This window comes from Neofelis nebulosa, chromosome X, assembly GCF_028018385.1.
Source record: "Neofelis nebulosa isolate mNeoNeb1 chromosome X, mNeoNeb1.pri, whole genome shotgun sequence".
NCBI lineage: Eukaryota > Metazoa > Chordata > Mammalia > Carnivora > Felidae > Neofelis > Neofelis nebulosa.
In genome coordinates this window covers 1632318-1653265 of record NC_080800.1, presented here as the reverse complement: position 1 = coordinate 1653265, position 20948 = coordinate 1632318, and the positions used below count along the sequence as shown (strand labels likewise).

Genomic DNA, 20948 nt, shown 5'->3' with positions numbered 1-20948 from the left:
GTGAGAGGCATTTGATTGGTTTTTCGTCTGCCTGTTGAATTTGACGGGTTTGTACCGTTTTCGAAGTAGAATGTTTATGCAGGCCAAAGAAAAAAATTTTTTTTTCTTCAAACCAAAACGTGTCCTGACAGCCACAGGTCTGGACTCATTCACACCCCACAGGCTGACGCCTTCAAGGGAAGGTTACCGCACAGCTTTGGTTTCTCCCGTGCAGGACCTCGCGTGGCAAAAGTCAACACTTGGAAAGAGAAGTCGTTGCCTGTGTGGACACCGACCCCCTGCGTCTTGTGTCAGGCGGGGTCGAGCCCCTGGCGGGTCGTAGGCAAGGATCCTTGGCCCCCATGGCACCTTGGCTTGGATATCATCACCGGAGGGAAGCCTCGCGTGCCCGGACCCCACCCCAGCCTGCCATCGTCCCCCCCTCTTGCCGCGGGACCCCATACATTCCGTGCAGCCGTGTGTCTGGGCCGGATGTTCGTCGGTCCCCTGGACCGCACCCCTGCCCTGGGGCCGGCCGTGCGCTCTGGGGGCTTCACGAGGGCACAGCGCCCGTGCCCTTCTTCCTGTTCTCCTTCTCGGCCTCCCGAGCTGTGCGTTCAGCAAAGGACAGCCCTCGGTGGCACCGACACAGGCCCACGATCCCCACCGTGCCCTCGCGGCCACCAGGCATCCGGCGGCCTGGCACGCGCCCTCCTTTCTCCTTCCCTGAACCCCCGGGGCGCTGACCGCCCCCCGAAGGCACACAGGGCTGTTCAGGACCTTCCTTCCCAACGTGAAGACGGCAGGTGCTCCGTCAAAGACCAGAGGTGGGGACCACGCGGGCCTCGCGCGCCCAGTGAGAGCGTGTTTTTATTAAAGACGCGGGGCGTGGCCCCGACCCGTTACCTTGCTGGTTGCCGTACGTGGAGTATCCGTCTCCGCCTGGAAGGGGAAGGGGAAGGGCACACAGTCATGAGTGTGTTCCGAGGCGCGTCCAGCCCCGGGCGCTGGGCTCGCGGGTCCAAGCACAGCGCATGACCGGCCCCCATCGCGGGGAGCCTCCCGCTCCCAGGGAGGCAGGGACAGCCACAGGGGGAGCAGGTGTGCACGCCACACGACATGGTGAGGGGGGGCAGGCCGCGGTGGAGACACACGGGGGTACAGGTTCCGTGTCAGGGGTCGGGGTACGTGCCCATGCACACATATGCAACAGATGTGAGCTTCCACTCATATTCATGCATGTGCACACACGAACCGATGTATGCACGCACAAGCACACACACGTGCATGCCTCCGCACGTGTACACTCCCACACACAGGCCCACACACGTGCACACGCCCACCTCCACACATGGACACACACGTACACGCCTACACACATGTACACACCCACACACATGCCTACACACGTGCACATGCACACATCCACACAAGTATACACACGTGCACTCCTCCGCATATGTACATACCCACACACACACCTACACATGTGCACACACCTCCACACACGTGCACACGCACACCTCCACACATACACACGCACACACGTGCACGCCTCCGCATATGTACACGCCCACACACACACCTCCATACACGTGCACACGCACACCACACACATACACACGCACACCTCCACACATGGACACGCACATGCGTGCATGCCTCGGCACATGTACACGCCCACACACAGGCCTACACACGTGTACACGCCCACCACACACGTGCACACGGACACCTCCACACATGTAAATGCACACACAGGGTTACACACGTGTACACGCCCGCCTCCACACATGTGCACACGCACACCTCCACACATGTACACACACATGTGCACGACTACATACATGTACACACCCACACACATGCCTACACACGTGCACACACCTCCACACGAGCACACGCACACCCACATGTACACACGCACACCTCCACACATGTACACACACACACGTGCATGCCCCCACACATGTACGCGCCCATCTACACACAGTGCAACGCACACCTCTACACATGTACATGCACACACATGCACACCTACATGCATGTACACACCCACACACATGCCTATACACGTGCACACACATCACACACGGGCACACGCAGACCTCCACATACGTGCACACCCACACCCACATGTGCACACACAAGCCTCCACACATGTACACGCCCATCTACACACATGTGCACTCACACCTCCACACACGTACACACATACCACACAAGTGCACACGCACACCCACACACGCCTCCACACATGTACACGCCCATCTACACACGTGTGCACTCGCACGTCCACACACGTACACGCACACCACACATACACATGCCTCCACACATGTACACGCCCATCTACACGCGTGTGCACGCACACCTCCACACATGGGCACATACCCACCCACACATACACACGCACACCACACATGCACAAGCCCACACGAACACCAGACACATGCACACACACCTCCACACACACACGCACACGGCCACACATGTGCAAGAAACACTTGCACACGCGCACTGCACACTACCACAGACGCACATGCATGTACACACACAGACACATGACGAACTGTAAGCAGGGCTCACTTCCTTCCAAGAAAGGGAAACAACTTCTCTGACGAGAAAAGCACACGAGTTAGACCCAGCTGGTGACCTGGTGTCCACACAGGACACAATGCGACCCGCCCCCCGCCAGCGTGCAGTCGGTGTTAGTTCTCCCCGAGGACAGCCCGTCCTCGCACGGCGCGAACAAAACAATCCCTTTACCATAATTATTTCCGTAAGAGTTGGGTCTAGAACGCCCTCCTCCTGCGGGACAGAAAGAGCACGTGAACTGGAACCCCGGAAGTTTCTGGGGCGGCACCGAGAACAGCAGCACACCCGACCCAAGATGCCGCGTGAGGCTGGGGAGATGTCGAGGCCGCCCTCCCCGTGCAACCGAAAGGTGCACCGTCCCCACGGCGTGGCCTCTGACCACAGGGGACTGGAAGCTGAGGCCACACTGCACGGCCTTCGGCTCAAGGGGCTCGGAACTCCTCACCCCAGAGGATCAGGGGCCCCGTGTGATGATGATTGCCAAGTTTCAAAGAAAAAAATCTCTTTTCCGGGCACTTGGATGGCTCAGTCGGTTGGGCGTCCGACTTCGGCTCAGGTCATGATCTCACAGCTCTCGAGTCCAATCCCCACGTCGGGCTCTGTGCTGACAGCTCAGAGCCTGGAACCCGCTTCAGATTCTGTGCCTCCCTCTCTTTCTGCCCCTGCCCCCGCTCATGCTCTCTTTGTCTCAAAAATAAACAAACATTGAAAACAATTTCTTAAAAATGGCATCTGCTTTTGGCCGACAATTTCCCATTGTGTTATGGGGACAGGGCCATCTATGGGGTGACGGAGGTCTGTCCCTGTCACCTTTACTTTGTAAAACGGGCTGTAAACTATTATTTCCTCATCCCAAGGCTGCGGAGATTCACGGACCACATCTCCAACAGGACCCCGACGCCTTGCAAATGCACCCATATCAGTCACAACCCACCAGACCGTGACTCCATTCAGTTCTGATGCTGAAAGCCCGTAACCAATGGCAAAGAGAAAAGTAAATTCATGCTTTGCCTTTGACCGGTAAATTGACTGACGGGTGAACCGAATCAGAGGGACAAGTCTGCATTTATAAGCCCCAGGACGTCATGGGCAGAACGGAGACGCTGATTAACGACCCTGTATCACATCATAATGCGAATGTATCGCATCTCAAAATTGCTAAGGGAAGGGGGCGCCTGGGTGGCTCAGTCGGTTCAGCCTCTGACTTGGGCTCAGGTCGTGATCTCACGGTTCATGGGCTCGAGCCCCGCGTCCAGCTCTCTGGTGTTGAGGACCCTGCTTCTGCTCCCCTGTCTCTGTCCCTTGCTGCCTCTCTCCCACTCATGCTCTCTCTCAAAAATAAGTAAGCATTAAATTATTTAAGTTGCTAAGGAAGTAAATCTTAAAGGTTCTCATTTCGGAATAAAAAAAATAAATAAAATTTGTAACTATGCATCCCGATGCGATGCGGGACCGGCGGAATTACAGTCCCAATAATTTTGCAACATGTCACCAATAGGGAACTGTTACTTTATATACATAGAATGAATACAATGTTTACGTGCATTGTGTCTCCAATAAAAAAAAGGAAAAAACAATCCGTGGCGTTTTCTTTTCCCAGCATGACATTTTGTCATCAGCCTTCCCTTACAGAAGCAGACAATGGCTGAGAGCTTCAAGATCGCCCGCTTACTCTGAGATACACTCAGTGTAGACGAGACCCCCGTTACTTCCTGCTGTGGACACTTCCTTCCCCTCCTGCCAGGATCTGCCCGCCCAGAGTGTTTTCTGTTTGCAATGGTCAGCCGCTGAGCCGCGTAACAAAGATCCCCGCACACACCGATTCACCGGCTGCTGTTCCCCTAGTGTCAGCTGCTCTGTTTCTCACTACCTGCGTGCACACCTGGGTCCCTGGAGGGCAGGAGGCAGGCCAGCCAGAGGGTCAGTGCAGACAGGGCTCCAAACCCAGCACACCAGCACAGAGCCAACACCCAAGACCGCAGGAAGAAATTGTTGTGGGATGCAAACAGGAGCCCTGGAAATATGACACCACCTCCCGCCACCCTCGCCCTCCGGGGGGCCCAAGTGCTGGACCTACCATAGGCATTTCCGTGGCCGTCATTGTTGGGATAGTAGCCACCACCGCCAGCTGTGGGACAGAAGGCAGATTTCAGCTGCGCTCTGCTGGGGCGCACAGGGTTGCAGCAGGCGTCTGCTTGGGTCGCTGGTGACGGCACCAAGCCATGCCCAGGAGTCACCCCAAAGGGAGCCCCATACGGCAGCCAAGAGCAGGGGCCGTGAGGGCACATCCAAGGGTGCCCCCAAAGTCACAGCTTTCTGTAGGAAAATTCATGCCCAGGCAGGCACCCCCACAGAAAGCTCTGTGCGGGGTGCCTGACGGGGCTTAGGCGGTTAAATATCGGACTTCGGCTCAGGTCATGATCTCCCGGTTTATGGGTTCGAGCCCCACGTCGGGCTCTGGGCTGACAGCTCGGAGCCTGCAGCCTGGAGCGTGGTTCAGATTTTGTGTCTCCCTGTCTCTCTGTCCCTACCCTGCTCACACACTCTCTCTCTCTCAAAAATAAACATTTGAGGGGCGCCTGGGTGGCGCAGTCGGTTAAGCGTCCGACTTCAGCCAGGTCACGATCTCACGGTCCGTGAGTTCGAGCCCCGCGTCAGGCTCTGGGCTGATGGCTCGGAGCCTGGAGCCTGTTTCCGATTCTGTGTCTCCCTCTCTCTCTGCCCCTCCCCCGTTCATGCTCTGTCTCTCTCTGTCCCAAAAATAAATAAAAAACGTTGAAAAAAAAAAAAATTTAAAAAAAAAATAAATAAACATTTGAAAAATTAACAAAAAAGAAAAAAGTTTGTGCCTTCAGAGGGCACGTATGTATCCTGATGGCACCAGATAAATGCAGGTGCATCCATCCCTGTCCTGCAGAGACATCTGAGCAGGACCAGAGACCCAGACACAGGGTCACCATTCTGAGAAGGAAGGCTGGGAAGGCGGTCCCCACCATCAGTGCTCTGTACCAAAGGCTACGCATTATTATCGTGTGATCATTACTGCAATAACGAGTCAAAGTTATTTGTTGGTGGCGTTCCAACATTGCAGAAAAGATGCGTGTGTGCATCCTGGTCGTCCAGATGACAAAGAGGCCCCTCCGCAAGGTATCGGGGAGAAGTCCTCACGTACCTCTTCTGGACACGCAGAACTCGACCCAGCAGAAACCTCACAGCCGTGCACTAGAGCCTCATACGTTACCCCCTGGCGGACACAGCACCCGTCTGTCTCACGGAGGGCATGTGCTTTTATTCACGTATGAAAATGCCTATGAAGGGGGTCACTTCCCAGTCACACAGAAAACACTGCGTGAAAGCTTTCTATGCACGTGCGTATGTGTATGTGTGTGAGGGTGTGTGTGTGGATAAATACACACACATAGATATACACACAAATATACATATCTACATATGTAAAAGTAGATATACACATACACAGATAAAGATATACAAGTAACTATATATAAAAATATACCTACAGATAAATATACATATACACAAATAAAGATATATTTATCTGAAACTACATATATAATGATACACACACATAAAAGTATACATATGTATGTATAAAGGTATATAAGTATACATACAGATATACAAGTAACTATATATAAAAATATACCTACAGGTAAATATACATATACACAAATAAAGATATATTTATCTGAAACTACATATATAATGATACACACACATAAAAGTATACATATGTATGTATAAAGGTATATAAGTATACATACAGATATACAAGTAACTATATATAAAAATATACCTACAGGTAAATATACATATACACAAATAAAGATATATTTATCTGAAACTACATATATAATGATACACACACATAAAAGTATACATATGTATGTATAAAGGTATATAAGTATACATACAGATATACAAGTAACTATATATAAAAATATACCTACAGATAAATATACATATACACAAATAAAGATATATTTATCTGAAACTACATATATAATGATACACACACATAAAAGTATACATATGTATGTATAAAGGTATATAAGTATACATACAGATATACAAGTAACTATATATAAAAATATACCTACAGATAAATATACATATACACAAATAAAGATATATTTATCTGAAACTACATATATAATGATACACACACATAAAAGTATACATATGTATGTATAAAGGTATATAAGTATACATACAGATATACAAGTAACTATATATAAAAATATACCTACAGGTAAATATACATATACACAAATAAAGATATATTTATCTGAAACTACATATATAATGATACACACACATAAAAGTATACATATGTATGTATAAAGGTATATAAGTATACATACAGATATACAAGTAACTATATATAAAAATATACCTACAGGTAAATATACATATACACAAATAAAGATATATTTATCTGAAACTACATATATAATGATACACACACATAAAAGTATACATATGTATGTATAAAGGTATATAAGTATACATACAGATATACAAGTAACTATATATAAAAATATACCTACAGGTAAATATACATATACACAAATAAAGATATATTTATCTGAAACTACATATATAATGATACACACACATAAAAGTATACATATGTATGTATAAAGGTATATAAGTATACATACAGATATACAAGTAACTATATATAAAAATATACCTACAGATAAATATACATATACACAAATAAAGATATATTTATCTGAAACTACATATATAATGATACACACACATAAAAGTATACATATGTATGTATAAAGGTATATAAGTATACATACAGATATACAAGTAACTATATATAAAAATATACCTACAGGTAAATATACATATACACAAATAAAGATATATTTATCTGAAACTACATATATAATGATACACACACATAAAAGTATATATATGTATGTATAAAGGTATATAAGTATACATAGAGATATACAAATAACTATATATAAAAATATACCCATATATAACAGTATATATACACTCAAAATACATACACAGATATATAAAGCTGTGTATATGTCCATATATAAAGGTATGTATATACATATATAAAAATGCATCTATACACATGTATAAAGATATGTACAAAAGTAGTGATATAAACTCTATCTATAATCATGCACATACAAATATATATACATAAATATAAAGATATATGGAAACACATACATAAAGGTATGTATACACACTGTATATAAACACGTATGTATTTATAAAAGGTGTATATGCAGAGATGTATAAATATGTACATACACATATAAATGTGTATATATAAATATATAAAAACGGATATATGATAAATATGAAGACATACAAATATGGGCATATGTATATAAAGGTACATATACATAAAGATATATAAAGATATATTCATATATAAATGTGTTTATGTAAACATATGTAACACGATATATACATAAAGTATAAATATATCAAAATATGTACATACATCTTATGTATATAAAGATGTACATGTAAATATATATAAAGGAATATATACATAAAGAAAGATACAGGGACTTATATATCCAGAGGTGTGTATGTAAATATACATAAAGGGATAGATATGTAAGGAAAGATACAGGGACTCATGTATCCAGAGGTGTATATGTAAATATACATAAATGGATATATATGTAAGGAAAGATACAGGGACTTATGTATACACAGGTGTGTATGTAAATATACATAAAAGGATAGATACGTAAAGAAAGATACAGGGACTTATGTATCCAGAGGTGTATATGTAAATATAAAGGGATAGATACGTAAAGAAAGATACAGGGACTTATGTATCCAGAGGTGTATATGTAAATATACATAAAGGGATAGATATGTAAGGAAAGATACAGGGACTTATATATCCAGAGGTGTATATGTAAATATGAAGGGATAGATACGTAAGGAAAGGTACAGGGATTTATGTATCCAGAGGTGTATATGTAAATATACATAAAGGGATAGATATGTAAAGAAAGGTACAGGGATTTATGTATCCAGAGGTGTATATGTAAATATACATAAAGGGATAGATATGTAAGGAAAGATACAGGGACTTATGTATCCAGAGGTGTATATGTAAACATACATAAAGGGATAGATACATAAAGAAAGATACAGGGACTTATGTATATAAAGGTGTATATGTAAATATACATAAAGGGATAGATACGTAAAGAAAGATACAGAGACTTATGTATCCAGAGGTGTATATGTAAATATACATAAAGGGATGGATACGTAAAGAAAGGTACAGGGACTTATGTATCCAGACGTGTGTATTTACATAAAGGGACGTGTGCATACATGCAGATTTGGAGAGACGTGCGTACATAAAGCCCTGCACACAAAGCGGTACGTGGATACGTGGACGTATGGACGTGTATGCATAAAGGCCCGTATGCACACGTCCGAGCAGAGGCCGTAAAGGTATGCGCACACACAGGTCCATTCGGGCACACGCCGCGCACACGTGCGTACACACGCCACCACCACCTTCCAGGGGAATCTGCCCCGTTTCCAGCCTCGCCCGCAACCTGCGCCTCCAGAGCGTCAGGGGTGTGAGGCCCACTGCGCTGCGGCATCGGAGGGGACGCCCCGCGCCCCATGTTCGCGGGGTGCACCTTGCACCCAGGCGGGACCCGCGGCCTCCCCCCAGTCAAGTGAGAGAAGCCATGGGCGTACCTGCGGGCGGCCTGGGCCTGGGCGGGTAGCGGCCGTCATCCTGGTCCCTGTTCCCAAAGTAACCTGCAGGGTGCAGCACAGAGCACTCCTCAAACCCCGCGCAGACAGCCCTCTGTAAACCCAGCCCGTGTGACCCGACGCGGGCAGCTTACGGAGGGCCGGGCGGACCCTTTCCAGGACGCCAGGGCGCCGGAACCAAACTGTGGGTGGGATGCCATCATTCCTGCGGGGAGAGCGCGGGGGGCGGGGGGGGGGGACCCAGCATCCCGGGAAGGGCAGTTGGTAGGACGGACCCCGTCTGATCAAGGGAGATGCAAAACGGAGAAGATGACACCCAACCCCAGGACCTTTGCACATGCCCTCTGCACTCAACACAGGCTGCACTTCCTGCCCCACGCCTCCCACACATATCCATCCATTTGTTTCTGCCCCCTAGCACGCTGCAAGGGGCCACATGCCGTCGATGATGACCGAACCCCCATGCCCAGCACCAGGCTTGGCCCATACAGAGTGCTCAATTAACCGCGTTCAAAGTCCTCCATGCAAGCACATAGTAAGTGCTTAATTAAACGCTCGGCATTTCCTCCCTGCAGGCACATAGTAAGTGCTCAATTTGATAAAACTATGACATGGAAAAGGCCTGTAGAGGCTTCTCTGATTTCTTTCTGCAAGAACTTCTCCCTCAGTGACGCTGCCCCGAGCACTGGGGACCCCAGGAAAGGGCTTTCCTGCCCTGGAGGGCTCATGACATCTCACTGATTTTGCTTAAAGGGGCATCTCCCGAAATACGTGTGAGCAGAGAACAGCCTCCATCATGAGCCCTTACTAACATCGCACCACCAAGGGGACAATTCCAGGCGTGAGTAAAGGCCACACCCCGTGCACCCCGAGGGCTTCTCAAACGCGTCTCCTTGCGCTTACCTCCACCGCTGTCGGAACCGCCGGGCTGGGGGCGCGGGGGTGGCCTCGGCCGGGGGTAGATGCCTGTCGGAACACAACACCGCGATTTCAGGAAAGTAATGAGGCCTTTCGGCCATCGGCCAGCCGCACAACTAACGAAGCACAGCCCCACACGCTGAGCCTGCCACCGAGACCTCAGTGGTCTCTCCGGAGAGCCAGTGGCCGCAGCAGGGACGCGTGCCCTCCTGGGGGTGACCTGTCCCTCGCTCCCGGCCAGCTCGACTACCCGCATCGCCTCCTGGGGGACCCCCCACCCCGCGTATCTGGGGAACGAGCCTGCACAAAACGCTTCTGGGAGCCGCCTTGCAAACGGGGCGCCCTCCCAGGGTGGGGCCCATTCGGTGTATTTCCCCCACATCATGCAGGTCTGCCCCGGGGGGGCATCCGACCCTGAGACCTCCGCGTGGTGCGGAACTTCACCCCCAGCCTCCCAGGGAAACCGATCGCCTAAGCACAAGGTTTTTCGAAAGGGGAACTTCGAGATGCAAAACTGTAGAGACGGCCTTGTTTAGGGTTGGAAGCAATTTCCCTGAAGTAAGGCAAAGCTTCCGTATCGATTTCATACCGTGGCCACAACAAACACCACAAACAAGGCTGGCTGAAGCAAGACACATGGATCCCCTCCTGGTCCTGCAAGCTGAGAGGGTAAGATCCAGGAAGGGCTGAGGCTGGGAGGCTGAGATCCAGTCGGGGCTGAGGCTGGGGGTCTGAGATCCAGGCAGGGCTGAGGCTGGGGGTCTGAGGTCCAGGCAGGGCCGAGGCCAGGAGTCTGAGGCTCAGGCAGGGCTGAAACTGGGAGGCTGAGGTCCAGGCAGTGCTGAGGCTGGGGGGGTCTCAGATCCAGGCAGGGCAGAGGCTGGGAGTCTGAGATCCAAGCAGGGCCAAGGCTGGGGATCTGAGATCCATGCAGGGCTGAGGCTGAGAGACTGAGATCCAGGCAGGGCCGAGGCTGGGAGTCTGAGATCCAAGCTGGGCCAAGGTTGGGGGTCTGATATCCAGGCAGGGCCGAGGCTGGGGGTCTGAGATCCAGGCAGGGCAGAGGCTGGGGGTCTGAGATCCAGGCAGGGCCAAGGCTGGGGGGTCTGAGATCCAGGCAGGGCAGAGGCTGGGACTCTGAGGTCCAGGCAGGGCCAAGGCTGGGATGCTGAGATCCAGGGAGGGCAGAGGCTGGGAGTCTGAGATCCAGGCAGGGCTGAGGCTGGGAGGTTGAGATCCAGGCAGGGCTGAGGCTGGGGATCTGAGATCCACGCAGGGCTGAGGCTGAGAGACTGAGATCCAGGAGGAGTCAAAGCTGGGAGGCTGAGATCCAGGCAGGGCAGAGGCTGGGAGTCTGAGGTCTAGGTAAGGCTGAGGCTTAGAACCTGAGATCCAGGCAGGGCCGAGGCTGGGAGGTTGAGATCCAGGCAGGACTGGAGGCTGGGGGTCTGAGATCCAGGAGGGGTGGAGGCTGGGGGTCTGAGATCCAGGCAGGGCAGAGGCTGGGGGTCTGAGATCCAGGAGGGGTGGAGGCTGGGGGTCTGAGATCCAGGCAGGGCAGAGGCTGGTTCCTCCTGAGGCCTCCCTGGTTGGCATGTAGACGCTGTGTTCTCCCCGTGTCCTCACGTGGCCGTCTCTCCGTGCATGTCCGTGTCTTGATCTCTTTTTTGAAGGACACTGGTGTTATGCTCCCAGGACCCACCCTAACAACCTCATCTGGACCCATTTACCTCCCCAAAGACCCCATATGTAACCAGAGTCCCATCGGGAGGTCCTGAAGGTTAGGGATTCAACGCACAAATGGGGGGACGGGGTGGGGGCACATCCCTCCGTGGCCCCCTCCTGGTTGCTTGGAAGCCAGTGTGGGGACCCCGCTGCTGGGGTCAGATGAGAGAATCAGAGAGCGAACCCGGAGGTTCTGGAAGGGGCAGGTGTAAACACCAGGAGCTCAGGGGGACGCCCAGAAGGAGTGTCCTCAGGGAGCAGGTGTGTGCAGGGGAGAATCTGAGGTTCTCCTACGTCCGTGTGTCAGAGACCCCACCACCGAGCTCAGGGGGACCCATATTCGTCCTAAAGGATCCAGAGCTCATTCTCGCTGCATCGGGGCCCCCAATAAATCGCCCAGCAGCCACACGTCGCAGCAGGTGGCCCCTGGCAGAAAACCCCACAGCGTTCCATCTGGAGGCCCTTTCTCAACGTGGCTCATCTGTGACCATCTGTCTTTTGGAACAGAACGTTCCGGAACGCCCCACACCCAAGGGACTTTTCAGGGCCACTGTCAACGATGCGTCTTCCTTCTCAAGGGACACATCCAGGAGCCCCGGGGCGAGCCAGGGGCCAAGCAACGGACTTCGGGGGGCCGGTTGCCCTAATCACCTTCTCACCAACCTCCCCCGCCCTCTTGGTTTCGTGTGTGCGCTGAGTTTAAGCAAAGCGTGAAAACAGCTCCCAGATGGCATCGGCAGCTGGCGCCCTGAGTCACAGAGGGTCCCCTCCCACGCTGGGCCTCGCCCCTCACTTCCCCGGGGACTGAGTCACCCCGTTCTGCTGACTCATCGTATACATTTAACCCCCCATTTCCCCCACACCGGGAGGAAGAAACACTTCCTGTGAGGGACTCCCATGGATTCCTCGTGGAACAAGACTTTAAAAGTAATTTCTGGGGCGCCTGCGTGGCTCAGTCGGTTCAGCATCCAACTTCGGCTCAGGTTATGATCTCACTGTTCGTCAGTTCAAGCCCCGTGTCGGGCTCCGTGCTGACCGCTCGGAGCCCGGAACCTGCTTCGGATTCTGTGTCTCCCTCTCTCTCTGCCCTTCCCCCGCTCACGCTCTGTCTCTATCTCTCAAAACTAAATAAAAACATTTTTAAAAATTAAAAAAAAGTGACTTCCAGGAAGAGGAAAGGCTCAGGCACTTGGAGGTGTTAATGCCGGAAAGAAAGTTTTAAAAGGTGAGGGTGCATGGTGACAAAAGCACCGTTAACCGCGGCCATGGATGCTACTGTGGATTTTCAATTAGGTATCGGCTTCCTTGGACCCTGGTCCTGACGCTGGGCGGCCCCTCCTGGAGGAGATGAATTTTCACGCATGGCAGCGCCAGAACGGGATTCTGGGACCGCTTCTGGAAGCCTTTGACTTAGCCCTGCTTCACGCGGCCCTAACCTGGTCTGGTTTTACGTTTTCAGCGCTTTTGAATTGCTAAGGACTTTACTGAGTTTGTCCGTCAATGTTTCCTTTCAGTTAACTTTTTTTTTGTTTTTGTTTTGTTTTGTTTTAATTTATTTTAACTTTTTTTTTTTAAGAAATCTATGGGAACAGTGTCTGCCAAGCCTTTGAACCCAAGCACACACTGAGGATAAATGATGTACAGTACACAGCACAATGCATGTGGACTTTTTGGGGGGACAGAATTTGGAACCGTGCAAACAAGCGAAAAAGGAAAAGTCCTCAGCCTAATTAAAAATGCATCGCGGGGCGCCTGGGTGGCTCAGTCGGTTAAGCGTCCGACTTCAGCTCAGCTCATGATCTCGCAGTCCGTGAGTTTGAGCCCCGCATCAGGCTCTGTGCTGACAGCTCAAACAGAGCCTGGAGCCTGCTTTGGATTCTGTGTTTCCCTCTCTCTCTTCCCCTTCCCTGCTCATTCTCTGTCTCTCTCTGTCTCAAAAATAAATTAAAAAAACATTAAACAGATTTTTAAAAAATGCATCGCAATAACGTTCACTATCCGCCAAGCACACCCTACTTTGCAGTGGTCAGAGCAACGGGAAATAAAATGCGTGCTGTGGGTTCACCCTGCCAGCTCCCCCTGCTTACGGGTGAGACTCGGTTTCCTGCAGGGAAAGCCGTTCCCTACTTCAAAGGCGGCTGGAGGAAGACCCGCAGGGGAGACACGGCAGGCTTCATCCAAGCAGGGTGGAGAGGAGTCTGGAGGGGGACAAGACTTACCTCCACTGTTGTCGGGCATGCCTGGCTGTGGGTGATACGGGGGCTTCGGTCTGGGGTAGATGCCTGCGGGGAAAATGACAGTGCCCTCTTAGCAGAGAAAAGTAGCCTCTGTTCGCAGCATCCTGTAGATCACGATAGAGGCTCTACTGCACTCACATCTGCTGCCCGTGGTGTCACAGATGACCATGGACCATGGAACATCCCTGAATCTCTGGATGTAAAAATCTCAAAACTAGAACTTAAAGAAAAACCCCACAAGGGTGCATGCGCGCACACACACACACACACAGACACACACACACTCTAACCGCTCATCCACCCACCCATCCATCCACCTATCCATCCATCTATCTATCTATCATCTATCTATCTATCCATCCATACATCCATTCATCCACCCACCCGTCTGTCCATCCATCTATCCATCCATCCATCCATCCATCCATCCATCCAACCATCCATCCATCATATGTATGTATGTATGTATGTATGTATGTATGTATCTATCCATCCATCCACCTATCCATCCATCCATCCATCCATCCATCCATGCGTCCATCATCCATGCGTTCATCCATCCATCTATCCATCCACCCACATACCCATCCACCTGTCCATCTACCCACCCACCTGTCCATCCATCCACCCACCCACCCATCTGCCCACCCACCCATCCATCCACCTATCCATCTATCTATCTATCCATCCATCCATCCATCCACCTACCCATCCATCCATCTATCCACCCACTTATCTGTCCATCTATCCAACCATCCATCCATCATATGTATATATGTATGTATGTATGTATGTATCCATCCATCCATCCACCTATCCATCCATCCATCCATCTGTCCGTCCATCCATCCATCTATCCATCCACCCACCTACTCATCCACCTGTCCATCCACCCACCCACCTGTCCATCCATCCATCCATCCATCCATCCACCCACCCACCCATCCGCCCATCCACCCATCTGCCCACCCACCCATCCATCCACCTATCCATCTCTCTCTCTCTCTCTCTCTCTCTATCCATCCATCCATCCACCAACCCATCCACCCATCTGTCCACCCACCTATCCACCTATCCACCTATCCATCTATCTATCTATCTATCTATCCATCCATCCATCCATATCTCTATCTCTCCATCCATCCATCCACCCACCCATCCATCCACCATCAATATTTCCTTTTACTTAATCTTTTTTAAAGAAATCTACGGGAACAGTGTCTGCCAAGCCTTTGAACCCAAGCACACACTGAGGATGAATGATGTACAGTACACAGCACAATGCATGTGGACTTTTTGGGGGGACAGAATTTGGAACCGTGCAAACAAGCGAAAAAGGAAAAGTCCTCAGCCTAATTAAAAATGCATCGCGGGGCGCCTGGGTGGCTCAGTCGGTTAAGCGTCCGACTTCAGCTCAGCTCATGATCTCGCAGTCCGTGAGTTTGAGCCCCACGTCAGGCTCTGTGCTGACAGCTCAGACAGAGCCTGGAGTCTGCTTTGGATTCTGTGTTTTCCCCTCTCTCTTCCCCTTCCCTGCTCATTCTCTGTCTCTTGCTGTGTCACAAATAAATTTAAAAAAACATTAAACAATTTTCTAAAAAATGCATTTCAGTAACGTTCACTATCCGCCAAGCAGACCCTACTATGCAGTGGTCAGAGCAACGGGAAATAAAATGCGTGCTGTGGGTTCACCCTGCCAGCTCCCCCTGCTTACGGGTGAGACTCGGTTTCCTGCAGGGAAAGCCGTTCCCTACTTCAAAGGCGGCTGGAGGAAGACCCGCAGGGGAGACACGGCAGGCTTCATCCAAGCAGGGTGGAGAGGAGTCTGGAGGGGGACAAGACTTACCTCCGCTATTGTCGGGCATGCCTGGCTGTGGGTGATACGGGGGCTTCGGTCTGGGGTAGATATCTGCGGGGAAAATGACAGTGCCCTCTTAGCAGAGAAAAGTAGCCTTCTGTTCGCAGCAGGTTATAGAACACCGTCAACACCGCGATAGACGCCTCGATATTGCACTCACATCTACTGCCCGCAGTGTCACAGATGATCATGGACCACAGAACGTCCCTGAGCCTCTGGGTGTAAAAATGTCAAAACTAGAACTTCAAGAAAAACCCCACATGGGTGCACACACACACACACACACACCCAACCACCCAGACACCTATCCATTCACCCATCCACTCATCTGCTCATCCACCCATCCAATCATCCATTCGTCTATCCATCCACCCAACCACCCATCCATCCATTGACCCATCGAACCACCCAGGCATCCATGCATCCATGCATCCATCCATCCATCCATCTACCCACCCACCCATCCATTCACCCATCCAACCATCCACCTATCCATTCACCCATCCACTCATCTGCCCATACACCCATCCATCCATGCATCCATGCATGCATGCATCCATGCCACCATCCATCCATTCACCCATCCATTCTATCTATCCATCCCTGTATCCATCCACCCACCCACCCATTCAACCATCCATCCATCCACCCATCCAACCATCCACCTACCTATTCACCCATCCACTTATCTGCCCATACACCTATCCATCCATTATCCACCCACCCATCCAACCATCCTGCCATCCATCCACCCACCGACTCATCCAACCATCCACCTATCCATTCACCCATCCACTCGTCTGCCCATGCACCCATCCAATCATCCACCCATCTATCCATCCACCCAACCACCCATCCATCAATCCATCCATCCATCCATCCATCCACCCATCCAACCATCCACCTATCCATTCACCCATGCACTTATCTGCCCATATACCCATCCATCCATTATCCATCCACTTATCCACCCACCCACTCACCCATGCATCCATCCACCCATGCATCCATCCATCCGTCCATCATTTCTTTCATGTACACATTCATGTATCCATCCATCTGTCCAACAGCCTACCCATTTATACACCCACCCACTCATCCATCCACTTATCTACCCACCCATCCAACCATCCATCCATCCATCCATCCACCCATCTATCTTTCCCTCCCTCCATGGACATTAAGTCATTACCACCTTTTTGCTATTGTGAATCACGGTGCTGTGAACGTGGATGTCCACATTTGCTGGAGTCCCTGTTTTCAACTCTTGTTGGTCTATACGTAGGCGTGGCATTGCTGGGTCCCGTAGAAATTCTGTTCTTAGCTATTTGGTTTGAGGCCACAGTGTTTTCCACACAGCCTCACCGTTTTCCATTCTTACCAGCACATGCACAAGGTCGGGAGGGTGGGGGTTCTGATCTCTCCCCACCTCACCCATGCTTGCTACGTTGCACATTTTGATTCTAGCTGTCCTGGTAGGGATGCGGTGATGTCTCCTGGGGACTCTGATTTGCATTTCCCCAATGACTGCTTGGAGCTATCTGCACCCCTTTGCACACTCAGCAGCCCCCCATAAACACCCCGGACTCCCAGGCGCGGGCTCACTCCTGGACACCCTCATGGCCACTCACCTGAGCTTGGCTTCTTGGTGGGTTCTGTGAACAAAGAGAGAAAACAAGTTGAATGAGCATCACGGATTTATCCACAGCTCAAAGAATCGTTCTTATCCTCAGAGAAAGTGAAAGATCTCAAGGCACCAAACTTTACGTGCTTCGGACACAAATTCCAATTTGTATTTAGGAGGGAAAAAAAAGAAAAAGGAAGAAAACGCGCATACAATCCATACCTACCGGTCTTCCTGGGAGCTGTGTAGGGCTGTGGGGCTGGGAGGAAGTTTAGCGAGGGAGACAGACCCTTCAAGGAGCCACATAGCCAGGTTTCTAGGAGCCACACTGTCTGGCCGGGCTCAGGCTGGCAGAAAGGCCGGGCTGGGATCTCTGCCATCACGTGCCCCTTCCCCATGGGGACAGCTAGCAGCCCTGTCGGTGGAGGTGCCCGCGAACCCGCCAGCAGGGAGGCCCCCCAGACCCCAAACCAACGCCCCCAAGAAATACGGCCACTCACCGGGGTCATCGAGGGCATCGGCCAAATCAAAGTCACGTTGACCTGTGGGGGCACAGAGGGTGTGAGTCACACAGACAGGAGAAATGGGGAGGGGGGCTGGCTCCTGACCCTTGGCTGCTCCGGTCTGCCCCATCCTCCCACTTGCTAAGCCACGCAGGGGCCTCAGTGCAAAGGGCAGCCCCCGGTGAGCCCCGCGGAGGGCCAATGTGTTTGTCAGGTGAGTATCTGGCCTCTCCCGGCACCGGTGGCTCTCGACTCAACACACATCTTAAGGCAGATTATCGTTCCATGGCTGTGTGAACGGAGGAAGAAATCCTTCTGGGATCTCAGCTGCCTCCAGCTGCGGAGCAGAACCAACACAAGGATGTTCTGGAAACCCCTGAAGGATCCACACGTTCCGCGAACGCTGCTGGGAGCCGGGGGTGTGACAACGAACCCCGTGTGCCCCGCTTCCCGGTTCTTCAACGGGGCACAGGCATGTGACCGGCCCTGCAGGGAGGGACAGGCTGCCGCAGGGACGGACCCAAAACAGGCACCTGTGCGAGCACTCCCGGAGGGCTTCCCGGAGGAGGTGGCCCGCGAGCCGTTTGGAAGGTGCCGCTTTACTCGTGAGCCGCTCCAGCGGCTGTCGGGGCCCCAGGGTGCCACCAAGGAGTCGCAGCTTGCCCCTCTGCCCCTGAAGCCACAGCCCGGCCCCTGGCTGAGCTCCCGCGAGACAGCGTCTCCCAGAAGACACAGAACGCGCTCGTTTCCTCCTCCTGACCCCGGAGCCCCAACCTCCCCCTCCCAAGGGAGCCTTACTTTCACTTTGTGGCCTTGCAAACTGGGCTCGGCCCCAAGGCTTTCCCGGGCCTCCTGCTCGTCCTTGCATTGCACGAATTTGGGGAGGCGCCCCCCCCCCCCCCCCCGAGGAGCCGCCCCCCGGAGGAGCCAGCCTCTCCCCTGCTTTCTAGCTTAGGAAACGCTCCGGGGAAATATCTGTCCAGAAGGGCGGACATTTCCCTTCCCTCTGGGACAGACAGAAGCGGAATGCGGCCCGGCCACCACGGTCCTGTCGCTCTCCACTACTGTCCCCAAACCCTTTCCCAAACCGCGCAAACTAGCCCCTTCCCCCCCTTCCCGTGCCCGCGCGTGCATTTCACGTAAACACAAAAACATCGTTTCAATGAGCTGAGGGAGCCCAGGCTGCCCCGAGTTCGAGTTCGTTGCTTGCACAGCCCCCGTCCCTTTGCTGCTTCCTAATCACAACGTCACAGAGCCTTTTGGATTCCGGCCACTTTCCATCGACTCTTTGGGGGAAGAGCTTTTTCTAAAACAGCTTCACTGAGGTACCATTTGCCAATCACGCCATCCGTCCATTTCAGGCGCACACTAGGACAGCCCGTTCACAGCCTGTGCAACTACCACCTCGCTTCCAGGAGATTCCACCGTTTGCAAAGGGGACCCAGGAACATCCCTCTGCAGCTACCGCCTCTGTTTCCAGAGGATTCCAGTGTTTGCAAAGGGGACCCAGGAGCATCCCCTGTGCAGCCATCTCCTGTTTCCAGAAGATTCCACCGTTTGCAAAGGGGACCCAGGAGCATCCCCTGTGCGGCCACCTCCTGTTTCCAGAAGATTCCAGTGTTTGCAAAGCACACCCAGGAGCATCCCCTCTGCACTCGCCACGTCTATCTGTTTCCAGAAGATTCCAGTGTTTGCAAAGGAGACACATGAAGAACCCCTCTGCAGCCACCGCCTCTATCTGTTTCCAGAAGATTCCAGTGTTTGCAAAGCACACCCAGACCAGCCCCGACCCAACGGACCAGGACTCGGCTTGCTCCTGCGTCGGCAGACTGGCCGAGACTAGATGCCTCCATGAAGGGAATCACATGTGTCTGAGCTCGGCCCACGTGACTCTGGGCGATCCTGCATTTGCACGAGGCAGGCCTTCCGCACACGGCAGCATGTGGGTCAGTTACCATGCGCAGGGTGCAGATCAGGAGCCTGAGGGTGGACTCAGCATTCGCACTGGACCCCCTGGCAGCGTTAGCCTTGACCCTGCACCCGGAGGGAGCCTGAGCGTGGGCGAAGAAGGTGCCCCCCCCTCCCCCCGACACCGGGTGGCCTCCTCGCATGGGCCTGGGTTGCACCCGCACTGGAGCCCGTTTGCAGGTCCCGCCTGGGGTCAGCGCCCGACTGCGATACCACGTGACGGGCTGTACTCTCTTTGCTGAGGGAGCCAGGACCCTGGGGGCCGGCACGTCCCCAGGCAGGTGCCTCCTGAGCCAGGACAAGCCACAGACCTCCGAAGGGAGGGCAAACTGAGGCCGGGGTGCACCCATCAGCAGGCCCACGGTCCGGACGCGAGCAAACCGCACAGAGAACCGCTTGTAAGTCTGGGAGGTGCCACGTCCCTCCGGACACCCCTCCGCCTGGCCAGGCTCTGCGAGCTCCTCGTGCGTGCAGGGAACAGCCTGGAATGCTGGAATGCTCTGTCCACCCTCGTGCAGGCGGGAGGAGGGGTGCAGATACCCCCTCCCAGGGCTCCGCGGGGCCATGGCAGGTGCACAGCCCCTGCACCCCCCCCCGCCCCCCCGAAGGCCCTGACGGCTCACCAATAGCCATCGCCGCACTCTGTGCGCCCCGCCCCGGATGCTGCAAGCGCCCCGCGATTACTCCAGCGCCCAGGAATCTCTGCCAACCTGCTCCGGCCACGCCCCTCGTCCCAGATAAGCCGAGGGGTCTGTGTTATGTGCCCCACCCGCCTGGCG

The 20948-nt window shown here is 52.0% G+C and overlaps 2 protein-coding genes across 8 annotated transcripts in view; both read right to left on the bottom strand.

Moving 5' to 3' along the window:
- The window catches only part of XG (Xg glycoprotein (Xg blood group)), a 34516-nt gene that overhangs the window by 2886 nt on the left and 10682 nt on the right, over nt 1-20948 (bottom strand). For 2 of the 5 annotated variants that reach the window (XR_009257235.1, XM_058714065.1), the window contains exons 2-10: nt 18199-18240; nt 17706-17729; nt 16063-16125; nt 14199-14261; nt 10240-10302; nt 9319-9381; nt 4655-4705; nt 2749-2790; nt 886-921 (exon numbers count right to left, since the gene is read on the bottom strand). Coding sequence is in view for 4 of the 5 variants with exons in the window: in XM_058714065.1 (XP_058570048.1) it covers nt 886-921; nt 2749-2790; nt 4655-4705; nt 9319-9381; nt 10240-10302; nt 14199-14261; nt 16063-16125; nt 17706-17729; nt 18199-18240 (447 nt within the window). In the remaining variant the exon portion in view is untranslated. The other 3 variants (XM_058714066.1, XM_058714067.1, XM_058714068.1) reach the window with 3 other exon arrangements.
- Nucleotides 930-2562, bottom strand: LOC131502889 (keratin-associated protein 5-1-like). 3 transcript variants are annotated; one of them, XR_009257233.1, is made up of 4 exons: nt 2273-2562; nt 1789-2175; nt 1592-1714; nt 930-1502 (listed from the first exon to the last, which is right to left on the bottom strand). XR_009257233.1 is itself a non-coding variant. In XM_058714064.1 (3 exons), the coding sequence occupies exons 2-3, from the start codon at nt 2151-2153 to the stop codon at nt 950-952; spliced, it is 918 nt and encodes a 305-aa protein (XP_058570047.1). In that variant the 5' UTR covers nt 2154-2175; nt 2273-2562; the 3' UTR covers nt 930-949. The 3 variants fall into 3 exon arrangements, 1 of the variants encoding a protein (XP_058570047.1); XR_009257234.1 differs by having other exon boundaries at nt 1795-2175; XM_058714064.1 differs by lacking the exon at nt 1592-1714.

Coding starts and splice junctions, on each gene's coding strand:
- LOC131502889 (XM_058714064.1), bottom strand. CDS start 2,153: ATGGGCGTGTACATGTGTGGAGGCTTGTGTGTGCACATGTGGGTGTGG. Junction 1,503..1,788: donor GTGTGTGTACATGTGTGGAG/GTGTGCGTGTGC, acceptor GTATGTGTGGAG/GTGTGCGTGTGCACGTGTGT.